The sequence below is a fragment of the Scomber japonicus genome, chromosome 1, assembly GCF_027409825.1.
Source record: "Scomber japonicus isolate fScoJap1 chromosome 1, fScoJap1.pri, whole genome shotgun sequence".
In the NCBI taxonomy this organism is placed as follows: Eukaryota; Metazoa; Chordata; class Actinopteri; order Scombriformes; family Scombridae; genus Scomber; species Scomber japonicus.
Window position 1 is genome coordinate 15,683,381 of NC_070578.1, and position 27,507 is coordinate 15,710,887.

Genomic DNA, 27,507 nt, shown 5'->3' on the forward strand with positions numbered 1-27,507 from the left:
GATAGAACATATTTTTCCTACTTTTTCCACATGGGGTGTTACCGTACCCGGACACACCTTCCCATTCCAATGAATGAGAAAATGTGTCCAAAGTTTTGACTGGTACTGCATAATGTATACATATAAATATAAAAATGATATACAGTAGTAGTTAGCTTAAGAAGATCAGTTCAGCAGTTCAAAAATAGAAAAGGAAAATGTTACAGGAACCATTACAACATTAATGGAACAGATGCAGATGTGCAAGATACAAATTGGACTGTATGTAGTAACCCTGTATGGCTGATAGGACAGCTGAGCGAGCCGTCAGCCTGATCCCGACCATTGTTGGGTTCCACAACAATGGGCATGGCCCAGCTCTACGGCTCTACCTTAATCATACGCACAAAGGAAGCTTGTCACTGCAGCCCTGAATTATTAATGGGACTGACATCGTCTGCTATTGCTCTCTCTCCATCTTTCTCTCTATGTCTCCGGGAGGGAAAAGCGTCCCGGCTCTATGTAGGATCACCTCGTCTCTTGCAGGTGCTATCAAATGACAGACCAGCTGACCAGGCAGACAGCTCTGTTGCCTGCCTGCGTGTTTTCCTGCATCAACAGGCTGACTGACAGTCTCTATGTGGGACAGGATCCATGTCACAATCCACACATGCAAATACATAAAATAAAATCGTAAATATAATGCTCATTCACAACAATCATAGTCTTCGTCTAATAACTAGTGATTAGGGCTGGGGCTGCGCACCAAAACAAAAAATGGCGGCAGCGTATAGCAACGGCAGCGCGTGGCAGTGTCTAGCAACAGCAGCGTGTAGCAGTGTGTGCCAACGTGTAGCAGCAGCGCGAGTCAGAGAAAAGTGCTCTAAAAGGAAGAAAAGTATACAGCGAAAACAGAGCTTTTAATCAAGAATGGACACTCTGACCCTGTGTCTAGACAGAAAGCGTAGCGTTAGCAGCATGTTTAGAAGATCAACAGCGAGTGGCGTTCAGGTACATGGTTAAGTGTAGGTCACCCACATTTTGGAAGTGCTCAGAGCCCATAACACAACAACTGTATCTAAACACAGGCAGTTCAAAATCAGTTTGTCTCATCTATCTGGAGAGATTTTGGGAGCAATACTCTGAAGGGATGCATTAAAGAAATGTTAAATAAATATTGAAATGTAATAAATAATCGCTAATCGAAAATTAATCATTAGATGAATCGATTAATCGAAAAAATAATGGCTAGATTAATCGTTTAAAAAATAATCATTTTGCCCAGCCCTACTAGTGATACATTACTGGTGTCGCAAGCATCGTGGGAGGAAGATGAGAATATTTCAACAGGATACTGCAACTTTGGAGGAGGCAGAAGCTGTTCCATTAGATTTTTTAATCTTTTAAATACTGATATCTGTACTTGAAGTGTGAAGAGGGTTTCCACATAAACTGTGAGGGCTCAATAAATTTCAGTCAAAAGCAGAAGGCAATCCCTGCTAAGAAGAGAACTGCCTGACTCGCAGGAAGTGGTTGCTAAATTCAGCAAATACGTTTGGCTCAGCCTATTTCTCTTTCTTTCATGTTCGATTTCATCACTGGAAGCTGCGTGAGTTGACATCTTGGCTATGTGGTTACCGCAGTGGGACCTAGATGATACGTGCTCAGTGCACAGGGTTGACCTGAACTAAAACGTGGCGAGCATCATGTTAACATAGAGGGTAAATCAGTCATGAACTCAGAGGGAGATATAAACCTCAGTATGGTGGAGACATCAGTGCTTTTACTTTGTTTAATGGAGCAAAATACCAAAGTGTATGTGTTGTAATTGGAGCTTTTGGTCATTTTTAAGTGCAATATGTCAGGGTAAATGTTTTTCTCCAAGCTTGTTAGTCTTTTGGTCTTTCAGCGTTAAACTACAGAAAAGTGAGGGTTTATGTCGGTGCTGATGGCTGAGAAGCCTGAAGTGCCCCAAGTGTGTGGTTAAATGCCAAAATATGTTACCTTGACGACTGGGTGGCCACCTGATGATGCTTTAACAGCTCCTCGGCTGCCCTCAGTCTCATAGTGTGCTCGATGGTGGGCTTTGGGTTGAAGCTCTATCTTCAGCTCATACTGGCCAAACTGACTTGGCAGAGGCCAATCTAGAGGCGGAAGCGAGGAGGTCCTGAGGAGAGAATATCACATTTATAAATAAAAAGGAAAAGTATAGTACAACTTTGTTATGAAACTAAATTATGACGTGCTTAAAGATGAATTGAAAATATTCAGCGGGAATGTCTGAGGTTGTGGTAATTAGTGAGTGTATATATGAACAACCTGTCCTGAAGATGACCTGAGTAGGACGGGGCAGAACCTAATCAGTGATGTGATAAAAAATTTCCCTCAAAAAATCTGTTGACTGCCCACACCTTCACATTTTCCATCTATCAACTTATTCTGTACAGATATTCTAAATCTAAATATCCCTCTGGTATCTCTCGCTATATTCATGGCAGATGACAAAAAGCTGTCTAAAGTCTGAAAAGTAAAAAAAAAAAAAAAAGAAAACAGGTGGATTTCCCTTTCATGGTCTGAGACAGAATAGTAAGTGGTAGATGTGGGTATAACATGCCGTCTACTCACCACCAGACAGTGAATCACTGGAATGTCCACATACAGTAATCTTGTTCTTAAACATAATGTGTGTAATAGGTCATGTTAAGACTTTAAGGGTGAATCATTTTCTACGGGGGACTTTTCTTTGTGAGTCTTAACCTGTTTTCTCTGTGTGGCTCAGGGAATGGATGGTAGCATGAGTTTATGTCAGTGAGTGAGTAAATTAGTGTGTTTCTGTGTGTATGCTGTAAGTTGATGTGCAGTACACCACAGGGGCTGGCAGTATGTGTTTTTCCTCCCTGCCTTTCTTTTTTCTTTTTTTATCTGTGGAGGCCACAATCATATTTGAACAGCTGCACTCGAAAATAAAACACTCAATGGCCTTCTCCACAGAGAAACTGTGTCTCTGCATCTGAGTCCATTAGATCAGTTTATCCTCAAAACACTTTGTAAAACACTGCCATTGACCATTACCATCAACCAAGCCTTAAAATGTTCTACTTGCTGTTCTACTCATGCTTGTTGATTATTATTTATTTAATATTATTAATGTACAATCCACTAAAATTGAATATATTACGGAGTACAGCGTGTCACGTTCAAACTACCAAAAAAGGTAAATCTGAACCATGATGTATTTCATTGGAGATGTATCTAAAATAAACCATCTACATCAATTGTCTGTGTAATATGGCACAATATAAAACTCATTTTTTCATTTCTATTTATTTATCATAGTACCGTTTTACTTTTGTCGTGCTCTGTAATATATACACTATAATAAAGCTATTGAATTTGATAAGCTGAATGCAAGACACTATGTAAAACCTCATCACATCTTGACAATGCACATAATTAATAATTCACGAGCCAACAAGGCCGCTGTAAGGCTGCACATACAACATGAATTTCATCCAGGTGTTCTTGTATGGCTGCAGTTACAATGTGCTGTTGTTTTTGAGCACAGCAGTATGCAATCATACAATAAATTGTATGTGTGTGTGTCTGCACACTAGCAGCGTGTCCATGAATTTGTGTGTGTGTGTCTGTCTGTATTTCTATGGCTGTGTATGTTAGGCATGAATGGGTGAAATGGCACTGTACTGTGGCAGCTGCCAGTATGTGTTGTCTCATGGGCCAAGCCACAGATACACACTGATTTCTACCTCACTGATGTTAACTGTACGCTCTTTGTGCACAGTCACATGGTGGCATAAACTTTTATTTGGCTCTTTCCGAGACCATACAAGCTCCTAGCATGCAAACATAGTGAGTATACACTGCATGACAGAAAAAATCATTTTTAGGGGGAAAGTTTGCTAAGTTTTAGCCAGCATAGCTGACTCCTTTAATTCTTCCTTGTCCAAATGCCTGTCAAGTACTGGCTACATGTAGACCAATCTGATCAGTCTGAATTAAAGACATGTGAGTTAGGCTTTCAGTGGAGTCATTTCACTTCATAAACTGCCTAACAGACTGGCACCAAATCTAAAGGAAAGACCGAATTTTGGAATCAAAAGACAAGTGCCTGATATTTTCTAGACTTTTGTGCAGCTCAGTGTAGCTTTGTGGTTAGGAATCTAACTGAGCTACATACTGCAAATTCTCCCACCACATATGGCATGGAAATGTCTAAAAGCACTTAAGGTTTTAACTTATAACTTAAAGAATAACCAGTCAAGTTGAGCAAATGACATGCAATCATAGTTGTCTATTTTCAAGAAAATACCTATTTTGGCTTATAGCGTATGGTAATCATGTGCTGAGCAATTGCCATAATGGATGTATAATCTGTTGTGATATGTTGTAATTTTAAAACCAAGAGTTGCTCTCATTCAAGTAAGATTTTCAAACAAGGTTTTCACCTGATGGCAGCTCTGTCTAAGATTTAACCTTTATGTTTTCCTCCCTGGCAGCCTGACATAACCACCCAGGAAGTGCGGCTTTGCATGGCTGCTACGGTAACAGGAGTAGAAGAGGACAGAGGAAATATGAGCTTCGTGACGGAGCAGAGCGGGAGCCACAGCCTATGGACTGACATCATATAACCTTTCTCAAATGTCTAAGTCATAGTGCGTCATTCCCACAACCTAGCCTTGTCTACAGCCTCCATCATCACACTCGTATCCTTTCCTTAAAATGACAAATTACATGATAATGTTGCATCTACAAAATTTTGTCACATTTTAAGTAACAAAGAAATGGCATGTTGACTAATTTTCTTACAATATACACCTTATAATATATATCAAAGAATTTTTGGTTTTCTTTTTGTTTATAAAAGCTCATTAAAATACTTTTTCAATCTTCACTGGTAGTCTCATGGTGTATCAATAGGTGTATAAAAAATGTCCAACCAGTAATACCATCAGATTTTTGAACAGTTCCCTCAGCTGATGCCATCAATTATAAATGTATTTCTATTTAAGAAGTTAAATTGGGAAAGTACTAATATTTCATTAATTCAATCCAGTGACAAAGTGTACTGACTGAGGTGTACATATTGTATTGACACAATGTAATACTGGCCTTTTTACCGACTCATAAGAATGCCATTGATATATCAATATAAGGGAGAATGCTGTGAGCAAACACTCTGCCAAAGAAAATGTCTGAAAATCTCCCCAAAATCCCAAACACTCTTTCACCTGGACCATGTGTACAAAACACACATGTGCATGCACACAGACAACCCAGTGACCTCCTATCTCGTGGCACACAGGAGCTCACACCACCCAACTCTCTGGTGAAGAAGTCATAAGTAACTGTTGATGGTTTGAGCAGCTTTAGTAAGAAATAATAGCAGATAATAGCAAAACATACCGCTTAAATTTGGCAACATGACGTGACAACACGTGACCTTTATATTAAAACTTTAAACAAATTGAGTGGCTCTCACATTATTCGGAACATTATTCTATTATTGTCTTGATAAGGAAATTACACTTAAAAGAGCAACGATGAAAAGAAGTTGACTCATCATAGAGATGACCCTGTTATTGTGTGGAGGGTATTTAGGTCTATGTGAGCACGCATGTGTATCATGTCTATGCATGTGTTTGTTTATTTATGTATAATAATGCAGTGCCCGTGCAAAATCTGTTTTAGCGTGTGTTTTTGCTACAAAGTAGCCCGGGCTATTCGAAGTGTTTTCTGTTTCATCCATTTTGTTGAGGGTCTGAAGTGTATTTCACATTTTAGCTGCCAAAGCTCCGCTGCCTTATTCCCTCTCTAAAGCCCAATTTCCACGTTTCGGGCTGCTGACAGACCCGGTGGAAATCCCAGGTAATTCTGGTCCTGCGCTGTGCTCAGTGTGCTGTGTGAGAGGGGGAGTGGCCAGCGGCTAGAGCGGCAACAGCAAATGTGTGCTTCTTTTACTGATATATTTGATATCTTTCACATTTCTTATCCAATCGGATGAACGGTTCGAGAGATATGCGAATAACTAACAGACAGACAGACAGACAGACAGACAGACAGACAGACAGACAGACAGACGTTCCTGTCATTTATAGATAGATAGATATGTGTGAATGTGTGTGCTTGTGTGTGGTGGCCCCCTTGCCATATGTGCCCTGTGCTGATTTACAGTGCTAGGGGCCAGTGCACACAAACAAGGTCTTCATCTGCTTCACACATTGGAGAACAGACAGCAGACTCCTCTCCTAAAAAAAAAAAACTGCATCGTGAGCCTTTGATTGCACCCATCACTCTTTAAGTGTTTTTGGAAGAGCTGGTGTGTGTTCTGTATGTGTGTCCCTTCCCTATGTTTCCCTCCACACACTAATAAACTTTGCATTACTGTATGGTGTAACTGTGTGTGATTTATACTGCTGATACAAAGCTCAAAGCTCCCGTTACTGAACATTGATCTTTTCCATCAACAGGTCTATTATTCATCTTACGTGCTATTTGATGCTAATTTATTGCACTGCCCAGTTTACATTTCTCTCAAGATCAAAAAGGGTTTTCAATCTTTATGACAGCTTACAACACTCTCTTGACAAAATGTTCCTTATCAAGTGGTGACTGCATTAATAATTTACAAAAATACAGATAACAGGGCAGTTATCTCAACACCACCTTCTTTTTTTGGCCATAACATTTTAACTTAGGGCTAAACCTTCCATCAACACAATATTCCAAACTGAATAAAACTAGCTAAAACTAAAGTGTTTCTCAAATTCAAACAGGAAGTAGAATACAACAAACAGATTGCGACAGAGAAGAATAGGTTGAGAAATTAGACCCTGCTGACATTTGTAAAGATAAAACATCAGAATTTTCCAAACACTTCCTCTCACACTGAGTTTTCGTCATCTGCATGAATCATTTGTTTAAGCTGTTTTAGTTTTAGTTGTTTGACTGCAAAACTGTGAAGTGTGGGGCTGGATTTGAAACTTAAAAATCAGTAAACTTACCTGAATATAGGTGTATGACCAGGCTTGGGTTTATTCCATGGGAAATGGGAGGGCACAGAGAGGAACTGTTCCCCAGGCCCGTCTTTCTTCAGGCTGTGCATGGCCTCATCTGAAGGAGAGTCTAGATTAGGGGACATATTCCCCTGGTCATCTAGCCCCAGCTCACCTTTCCCAGTCTGCATAGCTGTTCTGTCTTGTGAGGTCTTCCTGGTCTTAGATGGGATGTCTGCTTCAGATGGGCAGCACTGGAAGGGCGACATGCCTACAGAGGGACTGCCAGCCCAGGTGTCCTCTGTCACGCTGCCCCTGGGTGAAGGTCCTGGCGTGGGTGTGGGTGAGTGATGTGGTGACACAGAGCCTGGGTAGCAGATGTCGGCACTAGAGTGGCGCCTCTTCCCGCAGGGTGATGTGGGACGTGAGGAGGGCCTGGAAGGTGGCCGTGGGCTAAGCCAATTTTCATCAGTGACACTGGTGCGTGGCGAGTGGCAGGGAGACTGTCGGGGTGACAGGCTGATGGAGTGGGAGTGGTGGATGAAGGCGGGGTGATGGTGCTGCCAGTGGGGTTGTTCCTCCAAAACCCCACCACCAGTTTGAGGGGAGGCACAGCCTGGAGAAGTAAGCGGGGATCCCAGGGTGAAGCGGGCAGCTGCTTCGTTTAGCTCGGAGTCAACATCGTCATAGACGTGTGAGAAGGATTCACAGGAAGATGCGTCAGAGAACCAGCTCCTAGAGGAGAGGCTGCTGCACGGGCTGGGGCTGAGCGAAGAGTCCCGGTATGAGTGGTCCAGGCGTAAATACAAGTGGTCTCTGGACAAGGGCCTGTCGCTGTGGTAGTCCCCATCAGGGCCATTTGCCCTCAGATCTTCCTCGTTGCCATCCATCTCCTGCTGGCAGCTAGGGGAGATAGAGGTGATCTGAATACTGGGGCACTCAAAGGCTTTTGGTGCCTCCACGGGCGCAGAGGGCAGCAGGGGGGAGGTGCCATACTTGTCTTGTGCCTCATAGCTCGGGGGCTCAGATCCTGGTTTGTGTGATTGAAGGCGTGGGGAAGTGCTGATGACTTGGGTGTGGGACTGCATGCCATGACGAGGCAGGCCAATAGACTGGTGGTTAGTAACCATAGACTGGGACTGGCCCACATTTAGGATGTAGAACGATGTGTTGTCATCAGGCTCCAGATCTAGGAGATGAAAAGGAAGAGGAGATTAAGATACAGTCACAGTCTTGGATCTCGTATGATTACTAGGAATGGAGGGACACATCTAAGGTTGTGTTTATGCAGATCAGGCAAAAACAATACTAGGCTTCTAACCAACACATTAGCTTTTTGCATCTAAAACATCACAAGTATAACAGGCAAGAAAGAATTAATGACATAATCTCCACACTGTCAGAAAAACTCCCTCCAGCTCTTAGACATTGCAGTTTGCAAGTATTAAGACAGCGACACATCTGTCTGCTGTCATGATTCTTCAATTCAGCAAACCAGATCCCGACTAAAGCAATGATGATGATGAACCCATTATTTAACGATATTTCCATAGAGCATATTTAAGATGGATATTACAGTTTGTGTTGCAGTATTACAGTATTTGTGTATTATGACTGTGCCCCAGAGCAGTTTCAGCCTCAGATAAGTGGTCTATGATCTCCTCCTAACTCATTAAACTGTTTATTAAAAAATAAAAAAAGGAGCAGATGTGATTGGCCATTACTGAAGTTTGGCCTAACTCCACTTGCTGATATTACATTCCTCCCACTAATAATTTATCCTCCTCCAGCATTTATGTCACATAGCACTGCACCATACCAGAGCTGCACTTGAGCCTCTGGTCAGCAAAATTGTGAAAAAATAATTTAGTCACAGACCCATGTGCAGTTGTGGGCTGAGTTTGCACTGGCGATTGAGCCCAGTTTCAGGAAATTAGAGGAAAGAGTGTTGCTGGGTAGCAGGCAGTCATACAGGCATTGTTCCAAGAGGGATAACCGATGAACAGCACTACTCAGGAAACAAATTCACACAACGGTGCGTGCTGTCGGCTGTCATCACAGCTAGCGCCGGCAGGCTATTTATACCAAAGGTCATCCGGCACAGGCAGCATGTACACACACAAACATACACACCCACACACAAACAAATAGACAAGCGCCCATTGTCCGCATTGGCTCTACTCTGTTAGAGGTTATTGATAAACTTCCACTGGATGTGCTCTCTGCTGCAACCACTGAGACCATTGCAATAAATTCACATGCAGAGACATTTTCACATTTGAAAAGTAGATATTGAGAATTTTTAACATAAAACAATAATGTGTCAAAAAACATCAGTATTGCTTCACTTCACGAGTACACATTTCATTTACAATATATACAACTTTTAGTTGTACTTTATGAATTGTGCATTAACAGGGGCAACAGTCCCTAACGAAGTATACACATTTAAACAGAAAACTCAATACAAAACAAAGCAAGCATCACTTTTTCTGTCCTGTCTTTGGCCAACTGAGCAATTATTAACACAACTTCTACTTTATTGTGGTAGGAAAAGACAAAAATGATTAATATCCTTCAGAAAATTACAAAAATGAGAGACACAGTGTAGCCTGTACAGGATAAGGTTGAGAAATCATTACACAACACTTCCCCATATTCCTAAATATAAGAGACCATTTTGTTATATTTAACATTTAAGTTGTTCTCACAAAATGCAAAACTTGTTTTAAAGCACAAACAAATCGGCTTAAACTGATGAATACATAACAGGAATCATACAGTTTTGTCAAATCAGACAGTAGAGTTTAGAAGTCTGTAAAAAGATTTGGAAAAGGAGTGTGTTTCTATGGACCCTTTAATGTAGGAATGTTGCACCAATATCCCGCCTTTCTGTGCAAAAGGTATGAACAGGAATGTTCTTCCACCAATAAAGTGGTGCCGGATCTACGACTGTGTAAAACACACACTAGACACTACAGCACACCTATCTGAAATCACACGGGGCAGCATTATAGCAGCTATGATTGTTTGTGTGTTAAAGAAAAGCCAAGCCCGCATAATGACGGGTCTTCTTTACAGCAATATTGTCGTATCTCAGTATAAAAAGGACTTATGTTTCTGTCCTCACTCTCTCTCTAACAGCAGCAACAGCAGCAGTGGCGACAAGCTCTTTATTTATAGCTGCTCAGCTTCGCACTGGCCCTGCTTGCCTGTCACAAGACCCAGCAGTGGATCGTCTGACGACAGCATCTGACTGACTGACAGGGAGCAAGAGAAGGACAACAGAGTGAAGAGGAAGAGAATAAGGCAGTGAGGAAAGGAAAAAGCTGCAAATTGCTTCACCCAATGATAGCTTGAATGGAGAAATAACATGAACAGAGAATGAGCAGAGGCAGAGAAAAGGACAGAAAAAGTGAGGGAGAAACAGAAAGCAGCAGTTTAAGTCACAGACACACTTTAAGTCCGGGAAGCATCACCGTCATCCAATAGAGCACACTGCCAAACACTTTTAACATGCTTACAGAAAACATCACCTCTAATTAATCTTCCATCCAAATGATTTATCGCTGTTTAAGTTTTGTCTAGTTTGCAAAATGCTCCCTATCTGGATAACAATGGTAACGCAAATCCATCTGATGAGTGTCCTTCCTTCTTCCACAATAAATCAAAAAATTCAAAAGCCATATCTGCAAAAAAAACCAATTAAAATTAAATAAATTGACAAAAAGGGGGAGCACACTGCATTATTTTTTCTCAGTAAAACCCCACATACTAAAGACTGAGTGAGAGAGAAATAAATTAAAATTAAATTAAATATCTGTGCATTATAATAGAGATCCTCTCTCTTAAGAGTTTATACATTTCTTGAAAAACCCTCCCCTGCTGTTGCCCCTGCATATTCACATTTTGTCCTCATTGAGATGCTTTTCTAAATGGGTGAGATGCGCAAACCGTCAATCCGCCACAGGATTTGACTTAATTAGCAGCGTCTGATGAGCTGTTGTTGCTAACACCACGTATCCCAAGAGAGGACAGATATTAAGAGACATTATTCTGAAAGAAGCACAGGCGTGTGATTATGTTAAACAACCCAGCAACAGTCTGTCTTTATTACTATACAGAAAACCATTAGCAGAATGAACTTGTTATGCTGTTGTAGAGATGTCCACAGTGAGGACATTAATGTGGTTTATTTTTGTTTTCACAGTGAAATGTCAGCCTTAACTGATAAAAATTCTTTATAGACGCTTAAAGCTTCCAAATGGGCAAAAATGGTGGCGTTATCCACATTTGATTCAATACAATGAATGGCAGAACGTGTAGTACGAGAGAAGATCATTTTAATTTGAGCAGATATATAGTTGTAATTGGCAGTGTACCTAGAGACATAATAATATAATGCAGGTAAAATGCATTAAACATACTCAAAGAAAAACGTAAGCAGAGGCCATCATAGATGCATTTTAATAAAAAGAAACCAACATAAGGAGATGGGTGGTTGATGTTGTGTACAATAGTACAACCAGTCAACACTAGCATGTGACAGAAGCAGCAAAGTCAGTAACAGCATGTGGCAGGTAGGACCAACAGGGATTAATGAGACGTTTTACAGATGAAATAGTTGGTATAAGGGGCGTTTGTGTGTATGAGTAAGCCAATGTGTCATGCAGAAGCATCAGCAGACCTTGTGTGCTGAGGTACAAGCCCCAGTTCTATTTTTCAGTTTTTTTCTGATTACATTATAATTCTTATTACTATGCCCATGTACTATGTGGTTTTTTTTTGCAGCCGATATAAATTTGTTTGATTTGATTTATTTTTTCCCTATGTTCACTTTGTAGGAAGTAACAGTGCTTATGTGTCAGACAGAGAGACTCATGACATGAACATTTCACTTTTGACATGTAAAAACATACAAAACCACAAAACTGTATTTGAATAATATTATGTTTAAGAGTTTCTGAACTTGTGAGTTTCCTGTTGAATCTACTGAATCACGCCAAATAATAGGACAGGTGCTAATTACACACACAAATTGAATGAAAGTCACAGTAAAATCTGCCCAGTGCCTTAACGTTGGTAAATCTATTTATCTATTTATATACAGATTTTTCTTTTTCTGTGGCCTGATGATATGTGCACTGTGTTGTTTTATTGAGAAACTCACTTGTAGGGTTGGTTGATTATAACTGGATAAGATAGTTAAATCATTGGCTGATTGGTAGCCAATCTGTTCAAAACATCTTACAGTATGACGAAAAAACAAAACAACAAGAAAGTTTCAATTGCTGCATCAGGTCATCATACTGAGTTCAGTTTTGTCTTTGTCATGTCTCTTTGCTCTCTCTATGTTCCACAGTTGCCTCAAGTTAGGGTAAATGCCACAAAAAGTCCATCTACTCTTCTACTTTTGCTCATTTGTACCCATCATAACACATGTTAAGTCGTAGTGTTGCTTAGATGAGGGTCAGACAGGGGATGTTACCTGGCCCACAGCCCTCTCCCTGCCCCAAGATAAGATTAGCCTGCTACCTAAAACCCTCCAGGGTGAGGAAAGGGGTGGGTGGTGGGAAACCCCCCTGTCAGAGCCAAATCCCAGTCACCTTAAGTAAGGAGGTCATGGAGGAGAGAGGAGATGAGAGGACATGGGAGGAGAGGGAGAGGAGATGAGAGGAGAGGAGAGGAGAGGAGAGGAGAGGAGAGGAGAGGAACTGTTGTTTTATCAATGGCCTTGGATGTAAAGCCCCTGCACTGTTCCTGAAAGCACAGTGCGTCACACACTCCTCAAGTGTCCATACATCAGACAGCCAATCCGGTTAAATAAAGATCTCTAAGAGGCTTTGCTGTACCTAAGCTAATAATAGCTCCGCCTCACTGGGAGATGTTTCAGTGAAGCACGGATTGCTGGATGTTTGTGACACACTGCAAAGACAGTTGTGTTCTCATGGTAACCACAGGGAACGAACTGACCCGTTGGTGATGGTCGCATCCACTTTGGTTCCTTGACACAAAGCTCAACAGACCTCTGGCTGACTGTAACACTGCCTGGGGATTGTCGCTTAGGGGATAAGCTGCAGAGACTTTGTTCCTCCCTCCTCCTACTCTCACTGCACACAAAGTGTGTCAGAGTCCTGTGACCGGCAGTGACACACAGGCCCACATTCTGAGAAAGCCCAGTCTACTACTGAGGGAGAGAAGGAAGGATTTGTCTCTCCCAGAGAGCACGGCTCATTGCTGCTGCAGGTTCCTGCTGGTGCGCCCACGATCTTTCTGTCTATGTATGTGTATATATGTGCATGTGTATGTGCATAGAAGTGTGGGTGGTATATGAATATGTGTATGTTCCTGTGTGCCTGTGGTTGTGTCTCTTTGCCTTCCTGTGTCACATACTGTATATGTGTGAGTGTGTGTGTGTGTGCGTGCGCCTGTTTGTGTGAAGTACGTACACCCCAACACATATTAATGTTTAAGGTTACCCACTGGTCCCAACACCATGTGGTGCTAGAGCTAAAGGGTAACCTAAACCAGGGTTCCCTTTGTGGTGAGAAAGCAGTCTGATTAGAAGAGGCTCTGCTTACATCCCTTGTACAGAAGGCTTTGTGTTCAGCCTCGTCTCCGCTTTCAGCTCTTCTCTAGAGCTGCTGACCATCAGACCACAGCAACATTGTGCCAACACACCACGTACCATCATGAGATAAACGGCATAAAAGTCAGATAATTAGTCATAACACATTTAGGGCTGCAACTAACTGTCGTTTTCATTGGCAAATAATCTGTAAATTTTTTTCTCGATTAATCAATTAATTGTTTGGTCCATAAAATGTCAGAAAATGTCTTTCTTGATCACGGTTTCCCAAAGTGCAAGCTGAGGTCCTTGAATGTCTCCTTTTGTCCAGATTCATTCATCACCATTCATCGATCCATCAACCAATTATTGCAGCTCTAAACACATTTGAAAACAGTAAACAGTATTTTTGAGTTCTGTGGTCTGGACAACAAGTGCAAAATGAAAATGCTTTAAAAATGTTTCTTAAAACATCTACATCTATGTTGTCCTTCTCACAGAAAGACACACTTCTATATCAACAAATGTATCGGTCCACATAGAACTACGAGAGATATAAGATACCTCTTTCATGGTTTTTGCAGCTAGAGATTACCAAACCGTTACCACTGCTGTTTGTCTCAAATATGAATATATAAACCTCACTGTGTGGAACTCTTTGAGATTATTTGTATGTAATGTAACTACATGGCAGTTGGTGGCATTGCGATTGTTATTGATTGAGACGACACTGAATGGTTATTATCACATTAAGGAAGAGTCTATACTTCAAATCAAATAATTTACAATAACTCAATAGCAATAACTTGAAATTTGAAAAAAAATAAAGCTCCTTTTTTCAAAACCTTTTTAGAATTAAAGAAGTTATTTCATATTTTCAACATAGGGGTTGATATAGATGCTTGCAGAGATTCCCAGCAGAGCCTTCAAAGGCAAATTTAATTCCTTCCCCCTGGGTTTTCCAAGAACTCTGCGGCTGGCTGGTTGCCGACATTTCTAAACACAGAGCTTGTGACGCACATGCAGACACTTATTGTACGGGTTGGCCTACACCTGTGGCTTTAAACCTTGCTGACTGGATTTGTGCCAAACCGACTGGTGATCCCTGTATGTGCAGGTGGTCAGGATTGTGTACATAAAATTCAGTTAGAGCGAGAGAGAGAAATCCAAATGTTAGTGAGGATAAGACAGACCAGATCTATCTACGGTCGTGAGGTACAGAGCACATTTACAGTAGAGTCCTGAGGTTTAGTTCTTAGTTTAATCTGGCATCAGTAAAACCTTGTTATGGTCTTGTCCTGTAATGTTATGTTTGCCTTGCATCAAAAAGCCTTCCTGTCACAGCAGACTCACCAGCCAGTAGAGGCTTAACAATTGCAGTCTAAGCCAATGTTAACATATGCCCACAGCTAAATTAAGCTCCTAATTAACCATCTCATGCCGAGATAACATTATGGGATAAATATAGAGTGCCAAGTAACCACCTGAACTAAATACCCACCAACGCACAAAGATCCCTTTCAAACACATCACTAATTGCATTTAGGGTACATTCAATTGGTAAAAAGGTTCATCAACTTTTTTAAAAAAATAATTCAACAGAAATATAAAATTAAAAGCAAACACTGAACGAGAGTAAAACGTTCAAAATTTGCTGATAAACAGCCCAGACTTGCGTTAGTTTTTAAAGCAGCTAATGCTAGATCTAATTTTCAATCACTGCATTCGATGAAATGTGGTGACATCGAGCACTCAATATCAGACCAACACTGAATAACACAGGATACAATTATATAAAGAATAAGAGGGGGTTTTGGGACACACGGCTCAATGTCATCAGAAATTAAATGCAATGTGTATGTGTGTGTATGTTTCATATACCCCACAGGAAGTGTCTAAAATAAAAAACAGAAATGGACCCATGACAGAGCCCTGGGGGACCAAACAAAAGCTGAGCAAGCTGGAGCAGGAGGAGACTCCCCCTCTCACTACACAGAATGACACATGGCATATTTGACAGGTAAAACCAAACTGGAGCCACATCACTGACTGCAATGAAGCTTTCCATAATGTTGGTTAAAATGTTTTGGTCCACCGCATCAGGACTTAATGCCAACAAAAAGTTTGGGAATCCCAGTGAGCACAGCTGGATTTCTGCTGGGAAAAACTGGTTTATGGTTTTATATACATGTGCTCCACCAGGTTTCAAAGTTTTCTCATGCATGTGTTTGCATGACAAATTCAAGAACAGGTGAGGTACTGATACAAGTAGCATGATTGGATGACAGAAAATATCATTACTCTGAGCTGTATTTAAGTGTCAGTCACACTACAATTAAACCTAAGTGGTTTTGAAAGCTGAACAGCTACAAAACCTATGGGAAAACTAAAGAGCCTGTCAGCTGCAGCACAATATCACTCTCGCACTCATTAATACATTAAAATACTCTATATAAAAATATAGAAGGTTGGGGGTGTATCTGGTTACTAACCAGTTGCATGTTATTCTGCTGCATCTTAATGCATGCTCCAACTCTCCCCCTTAACTTGGTTTCTTCCAATAACCCAGTTTCATGTGTGCATGTAAACACAAAACTTGTTGGACAGTTCATGTATATATTTGTTTTCAGTGAAGCAGGATGAGTAGAGAGCTACGGCACATTAGGAGATTGGCCTTCAAGGCGCACACAGGCGGCCTGATGGCCTGCAATAACCCAGAGCAGATAACATCAGAGGCTACTGATAGCAGGGGTGACATTTAAACAATCTGCCAGGGCTGACTGTGCATGTGCCTGAAAAAGTCAGCCAGGGAGAGAGAGAAAGAAAGAGAGAAAGAGAGAGGGGGGACGGATAGGGAAACAGAGCTTTTGTGTGCCTGTATGTGTGAGAGAGAAGAGAAGTGGGAGAGACAGAGTGTGTGAGGGGGAGTTACAGAGCAGAGAGAAGTTGACATTTGCAAAGTATGGGTCTTAGAAAGCATAGTGAGACTACAGTATATGCACAAATGATGAAGCATATTAACTAGTAACCTCCAATAAAGTTTATAACAAATCACATAGATTATGATGCTTTATGTTCCTGGTATACCTAAGCATCAACAAGATAATGCTAGGTATATAAATAAGTGTATACATACATATACATATATATACATATATACATACACATACACACACCTGGCGATATCCCTAATGGACGATGAGACATATTCTCTTTTTTAGTTATAAGAAAGGTAGTCTCCTCAAGTGAAGGCTCCATGTGCTCTACATGGGAGGAGAGTCTCATAATGGTTCTGTTACTCTGTATCATGCTTGTAATCAGGTCAAAACAAAAACAACAGAAAAAAACTAGCAGGAAATAATCAAGGAGAAAACAGGAAGACAACAATTTCCCCTTCAAAAACATCATTGTAAGGTGTTTATATCCACAACAAAACCTGAACCAAGAATCCCTTTCTATACATCTTTTTTTACAGCTCTGCAAATCTTGTTTAACAAGATGATCCAATTCAGGTTTTAATCTTTTGAGTTTAATAACTATTATGTGCAACATTTACAAGTGTAAATGAAATAAATCAAATTTTTAAATCTCTTTTCAATACAGCCATACTGTAACTACATCTCCTAATTCATTTTTTTTTACACAAGGATCCATAATTTTGAATGATGTTAAAACTTTTATTCACAATTGGTGTGTAATACCCTTTTCGCCCAGCTGTCAGAGTCCACATGGCCCACATTCCAACTGTGACCCAGTAGTAGGGTCCACTCAAACACATGGGCCCCTGTTGGAATGTGGACTATCATCCTCTGTAAATCTAACTGGTGCAGTTTGAAAATGACTAATGAAGTCCTTGTGAACACTTAATTAAAAAAATTTTCTTATTTATCCCACCTCCTATTGTTGTTCATACCTAATGACCAATCATTCTTTCTTGAGTTTAGAATATGTCACATTTGATCAGCGGGCAAATAATAGGAGTGGAACTACAAAAACTGCATGCGGTAGAGGTGCCAATACCAAGCATTAGCCTGACTGAAGTATGGCTTTGAGGGGTAGCCTAAAATAAAATGGGATTCAAACCACCCTAATCCCTGTGTAGCAAGCCGCACCTCATAGTAAAACAGGACTGGAGAGAGAAAGAAAAAAAAATGCAACTAGATGCAAGAGTTCAACAGCTTTCTCTCTGGTGTAATGCAGCCTCTGACATGTTGATACAGCGCAGCCAGCGGTAGCTTCAGTTACACTAAATTTAAACTAGACAGATGCCACACATAGTTACTCATGCCTCGCCCCAGGAAACAAACGTCTCATTCATCACACTGGGTGCTGGGACCCCTTTGGTTCAGTAAGGTTAGGGGGCACCCACATGGTGATCTGGCCCCACATGTGGACCTCATGCATGACTGTCTGGCTGTTGACCTCTCTGTCTTTTACATTTTCATAGATATTAGGACATATGTCCATTAACTCTTTTTTTCACACATGCAACCTCCTATCTGTAACTATACACATTTACAAAGTATATATACAATTGATTGGGTAAATGCCAAACACCTCTGTCCTTGTTCTTCTTCCTTTAAAATAAAAAACAACTTGAAATATTTTTGTTTTTTGTTGTTTTTAAAAAATATATTTTCTCTTTTTTCTGTTTTTTATATAATATATATTACCATGAAACACCAAAACAAATATATACAAGAAAACAAAAGTGCTAAGCTAACTACATTAGTGAAGTGGGTGTTCAGTGCAATGAATGCGAAATAAAACATATCAGGAAAATTCAACATTGGATATTAAACATATTTTAACCTTAGACCTAACATCTGTCACTAAATAAGTCAACAGTAACATTTTTGTATCTTCTGTTACTTTAGGGGAGGTTTAATATTATTTCTGAAAAAACTTAAGGACAGCTTGTACTCCAATGACAGCTGTTTTTTAGAGTTGTGGCTCCCACCCCTCAACCTAAAAGCCTAGACAAACACACACGCACAAAACACACCTGGCTAGAGTCTGGGAGTGCCGACACACTCACCTGGCGATGTGGCGCACAGCATTCTTCCACTCCTCTCCTCGTTAAGATCACGCTAAGATCAAGTGCTTGAGCAGTAAAAAGTTAAAGGCAGCAGAGTGCAGACGTGCTGGGGCGAGAGGGGTTCTCCTGCACTAAGAGAGAACGAGTCACCAGAACCTGCCGCCTGCCCTCTCCCACTCTCTTTGGGAGCTCAAAATAGTCCACCATGAGAGCGATGTAATTTCAGTCTTTCAGTCTTTCCCACGACAAGGACTGAGAGGACTGTGCTCTACGTTCAGAGCAGCAGAGCAATGACAACAACATAGACAAGGGCAAAATAGCTTTCTCCACTTGCCGCGCTCAATATGATAATTTCATTATCATAACAAATGTGCTTTGACATGTCATCATATGGAAGCATTACACAGGCAATCCCACAGGTGCAGGGAATGTCATTGTATATTAACAGGACCAAATCAAACCTGACTAGTTACTAAGTGGTTGTGGTGACTGCTGGCATCTGGAGATTTCATTAGCCCAGATTAGTCTCTCTGATGTCATTGGTGGTCTCTTTCATATCCTGACAAAGCAGTAAGAGAGGAGAGAAACCTCAGTCGTCCTGAGTAGTGGGTCTACAATGCTCTGTGCCGTTATGGTGGCAACCGACAAACCACAGGAAAAAAAAAAAAAAACTTCTTTCAATATATGAAATTGAAAGCTGTATGTGGAATGAATGCAACAACAAAAAAGAATGATATCTAGAGAAGAAGTGTGAACAAAAATACTGTTCATGTTCCCCTTACCAGCAGCTACAGAGTGGTGTGTGCCCCCTCTCCTTTCATTCCAGCCTGCCATCTGAACCCCACATGGCATGTCTGGGCAGAGAGCCAGACACCTCCGCTATGGATCTACTACTCTGCCACCCATAAAGGGCACTTCTGCCTCCCTCCCCACCTCATACCACCTCTAACACCCAATGAGGCAACTGCTCGTGACCTGCATAACCTTAATTCACCAAAACCTATTTCTACCACTTCACAACAGACACTCTCTCAGAATGGGGGTAAGTGGTACTTTAAGGGCCCGAATGCATGTTGAAATATAAGATGGATGGTGTTATTTTCATGCATGAATGTACATTGAAAAACAGTGGAGGGGAAATATGTTCTATAATTAGTATGTACAACCAGGCTTTCCCTGTTTGATACTATAGATGAAAGCAAGTTGGAATCTACTGCCTGCAGCAAGTGAAACCATCACACACAGGCGTGTAATACTGCCACTCTCAGTGCACTTTTTTCACAATGACAGTTAGCCGTAAGCTACAAAGTTAAAATGCCTGCCGCTGACGGCCGTTTACTCAAAACATACCAAATATACTTCTTAACACATGGTTTTCCCTGCCTATGGAAATCTACAGCAGCTCCTGCAAGTGTTTTTTTGGCTGCCTAAAATGACAAATGAAAAAACAAACAAACAAACATAAACCTCAACCACCTTGGAAAAAAGTGCTGCAGAAAATGAATGAAACATGAGCAAGCAATGGTACCACGCTATTAATGGAAACTCAACATCAAATTTAACTTTGGTTTTGAGTAGCAAGGTAATGTCATGGTCAGATGATGAAGTTGCATTCATGATAAAGGGCTTTGATTTACTCAAGATACTTTTAACAATGTTTAACTGAAAAACAAAATATGACAAAATTAATAAAACATACATTTTATTCCTCTTTGGGTGTCAAGTGTGCAGAGGCAGTGTTAATACTTTGATGGGTCTTAATTTTTAAATCGTTTTTTTTATTGTAATTGTAATTACAAAAAAAAAAATTCAAATCATTTAGATAATTTCTGATTTACTTGTATAAGTTTTGAGATATTCACTTTCAATTTCAGGCCCCACCTGAGTACAATGGGATAGGGTTGCAACCAGCAATTATTTGAATTGATGAATCTGTCAATAATATTCATTCAATTAAATGACTGATTATTAAACCTCATCGTCTACAAATGTCAGAAAATGTTGAAAAGTGCTCGCAACAATTTCCCAGGGCTCAAAATGACTTCATCAAATTGCCATTTGATTTGTACCAACACACCAAAAGCAGATATGTTAAATATAAATATAATATAGAACCAGTGAATGTTTTGTATTTTTCGCTGTAAATAGCTTCAATAATTAGTTGATATATAAGAAGCAACAATCACAATTGCTGTCAGTTTAATTTCTGACGATTGATTTATCAAAACCTGAAGTGCTGAATGCTGCCACTCACATACATTTTACAAACAAGATTTGGAGGCCTGACTGAAAATGTCAATGGAATGATGTAAATGGAGAACGGAAGCAGATTTTCACAAAGTACAAACGATTCAGAAGATACACTCGCTCAAGTTGAAAATGATACAATTTGAAATGACTGAACTGAAAGGTTTATGGAGTTGTATCATTTGATGATTGTACAGAAACATGATCATAAGGGGAAGGGTCTGCATGAAAAAAAGAGATGTTCCTGCTAAGTCTTAAAATCAGTTTGTCTGAGCTGTCATGCAGAGTAGCTCCTTGTTAAAAACATAAGTCAGGAGAACTTGTCCATTTGTGGCCAAAAGACAAAAGCCACACCACACAAGAGGTCAAAACAAGCTACAAATTCACCTTACTTTGAATCTAAAGGCAGATTGCTGAAGTGAGACAAAACACTGGTGATAAGATTTTGGTCAGCGCACCTACAATTTTTTTGTAACATCGTCTTTTTGAATAATAAATTATCATTGCACAAGACATTTTTGTATTTGAACTACTTTTTAAACTACTTGCTTCTGCAGTAGCTTTAAAACGTTGTTTTAGCACATTGATTTATCATTTTGGCTCTACTGTACTGTACACCCAAAAAAGTAGTATTTAGCAACAATACCTCTGTAGCCGATCACATCTGATACACAATACGTATACCACATTTTGACTGATATGACCACACCCAAATTCTGTATTATAAGTATTAAGTATTATTTAGCCTAACATAACAATCAGGTGTTATAAAACCAGTTCATCAAGTGAACTCTTTAGTTCATAATTGAGACCATTTCCTGAGGGGTATTTCATCAATGCAGCTCAAGAAAGCTACACTTGCCTGGAAAAGTCTTGTTTGACTTAACGTCAACTTTCAATACAGGTTGAAGCTGTTCCACTAACACGATTAAACTATTACTAGTCAATGTTAACTCTAAACAGGCTTGAATAAGCATGCATTATGCATGTGGACAGAGTACATCAGCAGCCCAGAACAGTCAATTGTTGAAAACATGATACGCTTCGCACAAAAAAGCAAAACTCAGCACTGGAACAAACTCAGCTGATGAAACAATGCGAAGAATATAAAAAGAGTCATCACCAAAAACACTGCCAAAATTAAAAAGGCGAAGGAGATGGCCTGGCAGAACAATGTTGACCAATTAAATACGTAAACTATACAATTCTACTTGTGTGAGCAGTGGTGGCCTAAAGGTTAGAGAAGTGAGTTTATGATTAGAAAGTCATTGGTTCAATCCCATGGAGCGGGCTGGATAAACCAGGGTGGTGTGTGAAAAGCAGTGCTATGTCCCATATATTGTTTAATCTTTATTTATTAATTGACTGTGGCTATATTATCAATGTAGGTAACTTAGGAGAACCAACTCACCATTACCACCTACATAATCATCTACTCTTTGACACATTTTTCTCTTTTTCAGGATGTCCATTTACAAGCATCACTGAAAATTAAAAATTAAGAAGTTGCAGTTGGAGATGATGGAACTGGAGAAGAATATAAGCACAGTGGAAACTGCTTATAATGATCACATCTGTGTGGGCCAAAAAGATCACTAGAGTAGGATAATTATTACAACATTTTTTTTCTTTATTTCTCATGCAGATTACTATCTAATTGACATTTGTATATTTATTAGCCTACATGAATATAAAGTAATGAAAAGGACAGCTTCACTATTAACTGCATTTTAAATTAAGGAGGCTTATCAAAATAAATAAAGCTTTTCCTTTATGCAGTTTGATGGGATACCCCTCTGGATGTGCACTAAAACAATTTCAAAACAATACCAATATGTCACCAGGTATATTTGTTCTACTAAAGGTGCCTTTAGATGGTACTACAACAACAACAATCTTCTACATTCATTGCATGTCACACTGTGCGAGATGGCTGTAATTAAATCTTGGTCAGACTGTATGATATGAATTTGAGGTATGTCAAACTGTGAGATGAACGCATGGTGAATCATAGTGCTGCTATGATGTAAATAGAAAAAAAGTATATGAAACCACGGTCGTCATCAGTTCATGTCATCCATCTGTCCCCCTTTGGTTTGTGATTGTCATAGATCCTTTTTTTTTTTTAATTTTCCTGTTGCCTTTACTCAAAAAGCCCACTCACGAAATGTCACACTGGCCAGTGTATTTTGTGTCATTTCATATCGTATTCTGATTGGTTGGTTTCGTTTGTGGACGCAGGTCATAGCAGAATTCACAAAGGAAGGATTTGATCTTAAATTTCTGACCATATTCCCCTCAAGAATTGTCTCGACAGTCCAAAATCACCCAGTGGAAACAGTTTTAATGATTATTTCTACTGATTTAAAGACACCTGTTTATCAGTATGAAGCTGTTGTTTAGCCTTGATTTTAAAGCTATTTCCCTTTCCTCACATTTTCTTCAATGAATTTTGAATGATCCGATCTCACTCTTCACAGCTGATCCACAGAGGGATTTCTTCTTCTATTCAGCTGACACTGTACATAATGAGGGGAAAACCCTTACAGTACGTTTGGCGATGTTTCTGAACAGAACAGTGGAATATTTCACCTCAAAGAGGTGACTGTTTCCTGAGCAACAAGAAAACACTCAGAGAGCGCAAGAGAAGGAAAAGACAGACACCCATACAACGAAAATAAAGAAGCGCAGACCAAAGAGACATTATACTCTACCGCGCTATTACACAGATTTTGAATCACATTCATAAATGCAAGCAGACAATAGATAGAAAGTCAGTAAAATAACTAGCAGCTGCACTGAGAGTAAAACTGCAAACAAAACCAAAATTTACTAGTCAGCTCCATAAAAGAATAAGTTGAGGAGAAAATATTCAAAACAAAGATGACAGAGGAGATAGCTCCCAAACCTCAGCATCAAACTCTCATAACAGCACCGTTTTCATTAAGTTATGTACAGTATGGTGACACATTGTAACTTTTGGTGCAGCTGCTACAACAGATATAAAAACTATGGTACTGTTGATTTGTTTTTCTTTTTACAACACTTTACAACCCTTTACAACACAAGTCTGAAGAACTGGCTGCCTGGATACTGAAATGACAACAATCATGGCCCAGTTTAAGCAACATGCAACAATACGAAGCTTATTGGAATAGAAACCTGTCACATATGCACAGTGGAGCTTCTCCAGGTTGTTACAAAAACAAGCCCTGACTTGAGCCTTGCCTTGAGAGAAGGAGACAAACTCAGGAGTGTGCAACTCCCTGTTAGTCTGGCTGTGTGATCCTGTATTACACTCCATTTATTAATTTGGACAGGCACCCCCCTTTTGGGCCAAGTCATACAGTCCGAACCAGATTAAAACCACTTGCACAGTGGTGCTTTTATTCCTACACTTATTCCAACTGCAGTTTTTCCCCTCGTACCATCTCCAAATCAAACTGCTTTTTTAATCTAAGGAAAATTTGATTTTGCAGATTGTGCAAGCCAAACCTTCATGGAGTCATTACTTTGCCAGAGTTTCATGAAAAGGACACAGCCAGAGCATTGACTGGTTCCAGTGGTTTCGGCCCAAAGACAGAAACAAATTAAGAATCTGAACAGACCGAGGTAAATGCCACAAATTCATCATTTTCTGGGTTCAAATCCAGCTCTCAACCTTTGTTAACTCACTCAGCCTTTGTACAAACATACATTCCCAAATATTAACTGAATAAATAACCTCAACCCGAAAAAGGCAACAACCTCTGTCATTCATATGATGCACTGTGAATTTCCAGCCACTTCAGCTCATTAAAATGCTTAAACTGTTCTGCTTACTGCCGATGCTACTACTTTTGTGGATACACTGACTTTGAGATATTCAAATTCACCATTACCATTTTATGGCTGCAACATTACATCATCTGGAAAATGGTCTTGTACATCATTTAAGACACATATTCCTATAATTCAGTCTGAAATATACGGCACCTTGAGATGCTTTGGGATCTTGACTATATATTTCAAAATGTTGTGAATACATGATGATGGATTTGCCAAATGCTCTGTGATGCTTCTGTACGCAAAGTTTCACAGTGAAGTAGAGCCGCAACTAATGATTCATTTCATTTTTTGCCAATGAATTTCTCAAATAATTGAATCCTATTATTTACAAAATATCAATTAATCAACTAATCATTGCAGCATTACAGTTTAATTTCCATGTACAATGTTTACAAAAGTCTAATCCATAATATCTGTTCTATCAAATCAGGTCATCAATTCTCCTCATACCTAATTTCACCGCTATAAAGCTGATCACTTGTTTGTAACGTTGTTTTAATAACTTTATGATTGTCTGTAATTAATAATTAATCAACAAACCCAAGTTCTGTTCCTCTCTATGTTGGTTTTATTCTCAAGGATAGTCTATTAAATGAAAAAGAACATCCCCTGAGTGTGCTAACTTTGTATGGCATAGTTTAGCCTGGGGGAGAAAGAGAGGGAACAGCATCATGCTGCAAAGACCCACATCTAGGTTCAGCAGGTTTCAAGTTTTGGTATTGACATATTGTGACTTTAGTCTATTCATTTAACATCTAAAAAGGCAGATTACAGAGGATATGTTCCAAGGTTTGGTGAGGTGGTTTATGACAGGTCACTGTCACCATCACTGATTTTCACAAGTTGTGTTACATTAAGGTCCTTTATGTCTATAATGTTTGAAGCAACATGATTAAGAACAAATTCAGCAGCAATAGTGGAGAACACATAATTTCAATGGGAAAGTGATTTCAGTGGCAAAAATTCAAGGATTGGTGTAGTTTACAGAACAAAACTACAATAAAGACAACAAGTCCTGCTTACTGCACTACCTACCACCTTGATAAAAAGTCAAACATCATCATCATTTATGACAGACGCAAGGCATTAAAACTGGAAAATATTCCTTAGTATGCATGTACGTATGTATGTATGTGTGTAAGCCTTGTCCTTTCACAATCTACTTTTGGCTACATGAGGGAACCCACTGACCATAATTAGTGTTTAGGTTTACTTTTATATTTTTTTAAAGTATTATTTTTATCTGTGACTTTTATTATTTTAGTATTAAATCTGTTCTTTTGAATACATGTTTTTTTCTCAATTAGACTTCATTTATTTGTGGACATGATGGAAACATACTGTAATTAACTGTGCATTAACAGAGTTGTCTGAAATAAATATCTTTAGATGTGCACATATCAACAATAATTAATATCTTGCGTTTTTTCCTAAATTGAGTCAATGCACTAACCCTAACCCTGTCCCTACTTTTAACTGATTTTGTAAACAGCACCTGAATAAAAGTTGACAGTATTTACATGTGATGCTTTGCAGAAACGTGTCTCATTGACATTCAAGCTGTTCCCTCTCTCAGCCATACTACTGACTCTACTGTATCAACGAAACTACTGTACATCACTGCTGCACACTCCCGCCACACTTTTACACGGCGTCCACGGCAAAAGTGACGAGTTATCTGTTTTGCAGGACTTTTGGGACACATTTTAAAAAATATACAGGAGCCTACACAATGCATGGCAATAACGAGTGGGCTAACAAGCTAGCACGTCAAGCTAATGACAGCTGGTGTTGTGGACATTAGCTTGACGGACGCAATAAGAAAAGCGCGAGATGTTGAACTTAAATATCTCAATTTCTTAAACAAAAAAAGCCTCTTGTTTGGGTCGGTTCCTCTTTCACATGGCAAACAGTATCAACTGCGGTCAAAAGTTGCCTGGGTAAATTAAGCAAGCGCTGAGTGAGCTAGGTGAGTAAGTTAACATTAGGTTACAACAGTGCCGTTAAGTTTAGTAGCGGTGCTTTGACTATGAAACATGCCACCGGGCACCGGGACACACACGGACCTGTGGGGCCTAGCGGCTGCTGCTGCTCGTCCTCTCCGAAGATCAGTCTGAAGTCCAGCTCCTCATTCCCGGGGCAGTTTGCAGTAGTCATCGGGGTTTGACAGCTCGGGTTTTACCCCGCCACTCGACCGTCGACCGCTGGAGCAATTTATGCTCTCCTAAAATGTCACAACATTTACCGACTGCCACGACGCCGAACTTCAACTTTTGTTCATTTAAGGTTAACTCGGGAGCTTCTGGCCATACACGTAACCAGTGTATGTTTCCCCCCTCTCGTTTGACAAATCCAAAAAAAGAGTCGTCGGCTCCTCTCTTCCTCTGGCAGTTAAACTGGCGAAAAATTGTGGCTTCAACTTCAGAGAAAGTCGCCTGCCCCCTTCTGTGGCTCCTTCTCTCACTCTGTCGCTCTGCCTCCCGACTTAGTGAACGACAAAGCAGCGCTTTCCCTGTCAGTGTTTAATGTGCGTTTAACAAAGCCGATGAATTGTCGTAAAATAGTCCCTCTATCTCTCCTCCTGTCTGCTTCTGTCGTTCTCTCTGCGGAGCTCCTATCCCAACTTTTACTAAACCCCGCGTGACAAGCCAGGTCCAGCGGTGACGTCAGCAGACACAACACAACACAACACAGGACAGACACAGACACACACACACACAGACACACACACACACACACACACACACACACAAACAACTCCTTGGCTATGGACTTAATAAATGGTTTATTAAAGACTCATCAGGTTGTCAGCCTAAAGTATGTTGTTTAATATATAT

At 40.0% G+C, this 27,507-nt stretch overlaps 1 protein-coding gene across 1 annotated transcript in view; it reads right to left on the reverse strand.

The window, feature by feature from the left end:
* The window catches only part of nfatc3a (nuclear factor of activated T cells 3a), a 61,180-nt gene extending 33,963 nt beyond the window's left edge, over positions 1–27,217 (reverse strand). The window contains exons 1-3 of the mRNA XM_053316200.1: positions 26,737–27,217; positions 6,999–8,178; positions 1,984–2,146 (exon numbers count right to left, since the gene is read on the reverse strand). Of these exons, the coding sequence (XP_053172175.1) occupies positions 1,984–2,146; positions 6,999–8,178; positions 26,737–26,827 (1,434 nt within the window). The 5' untranslated portion in view covers positions 26,828–27,217. The remainder of the gene's footprint in view (positions 1–1,983; positions 2,147–6,998; positions 8,179–26,736) is intronic.
* Positions 27,218–27,507: the final 290 nt, after the last annotated feature.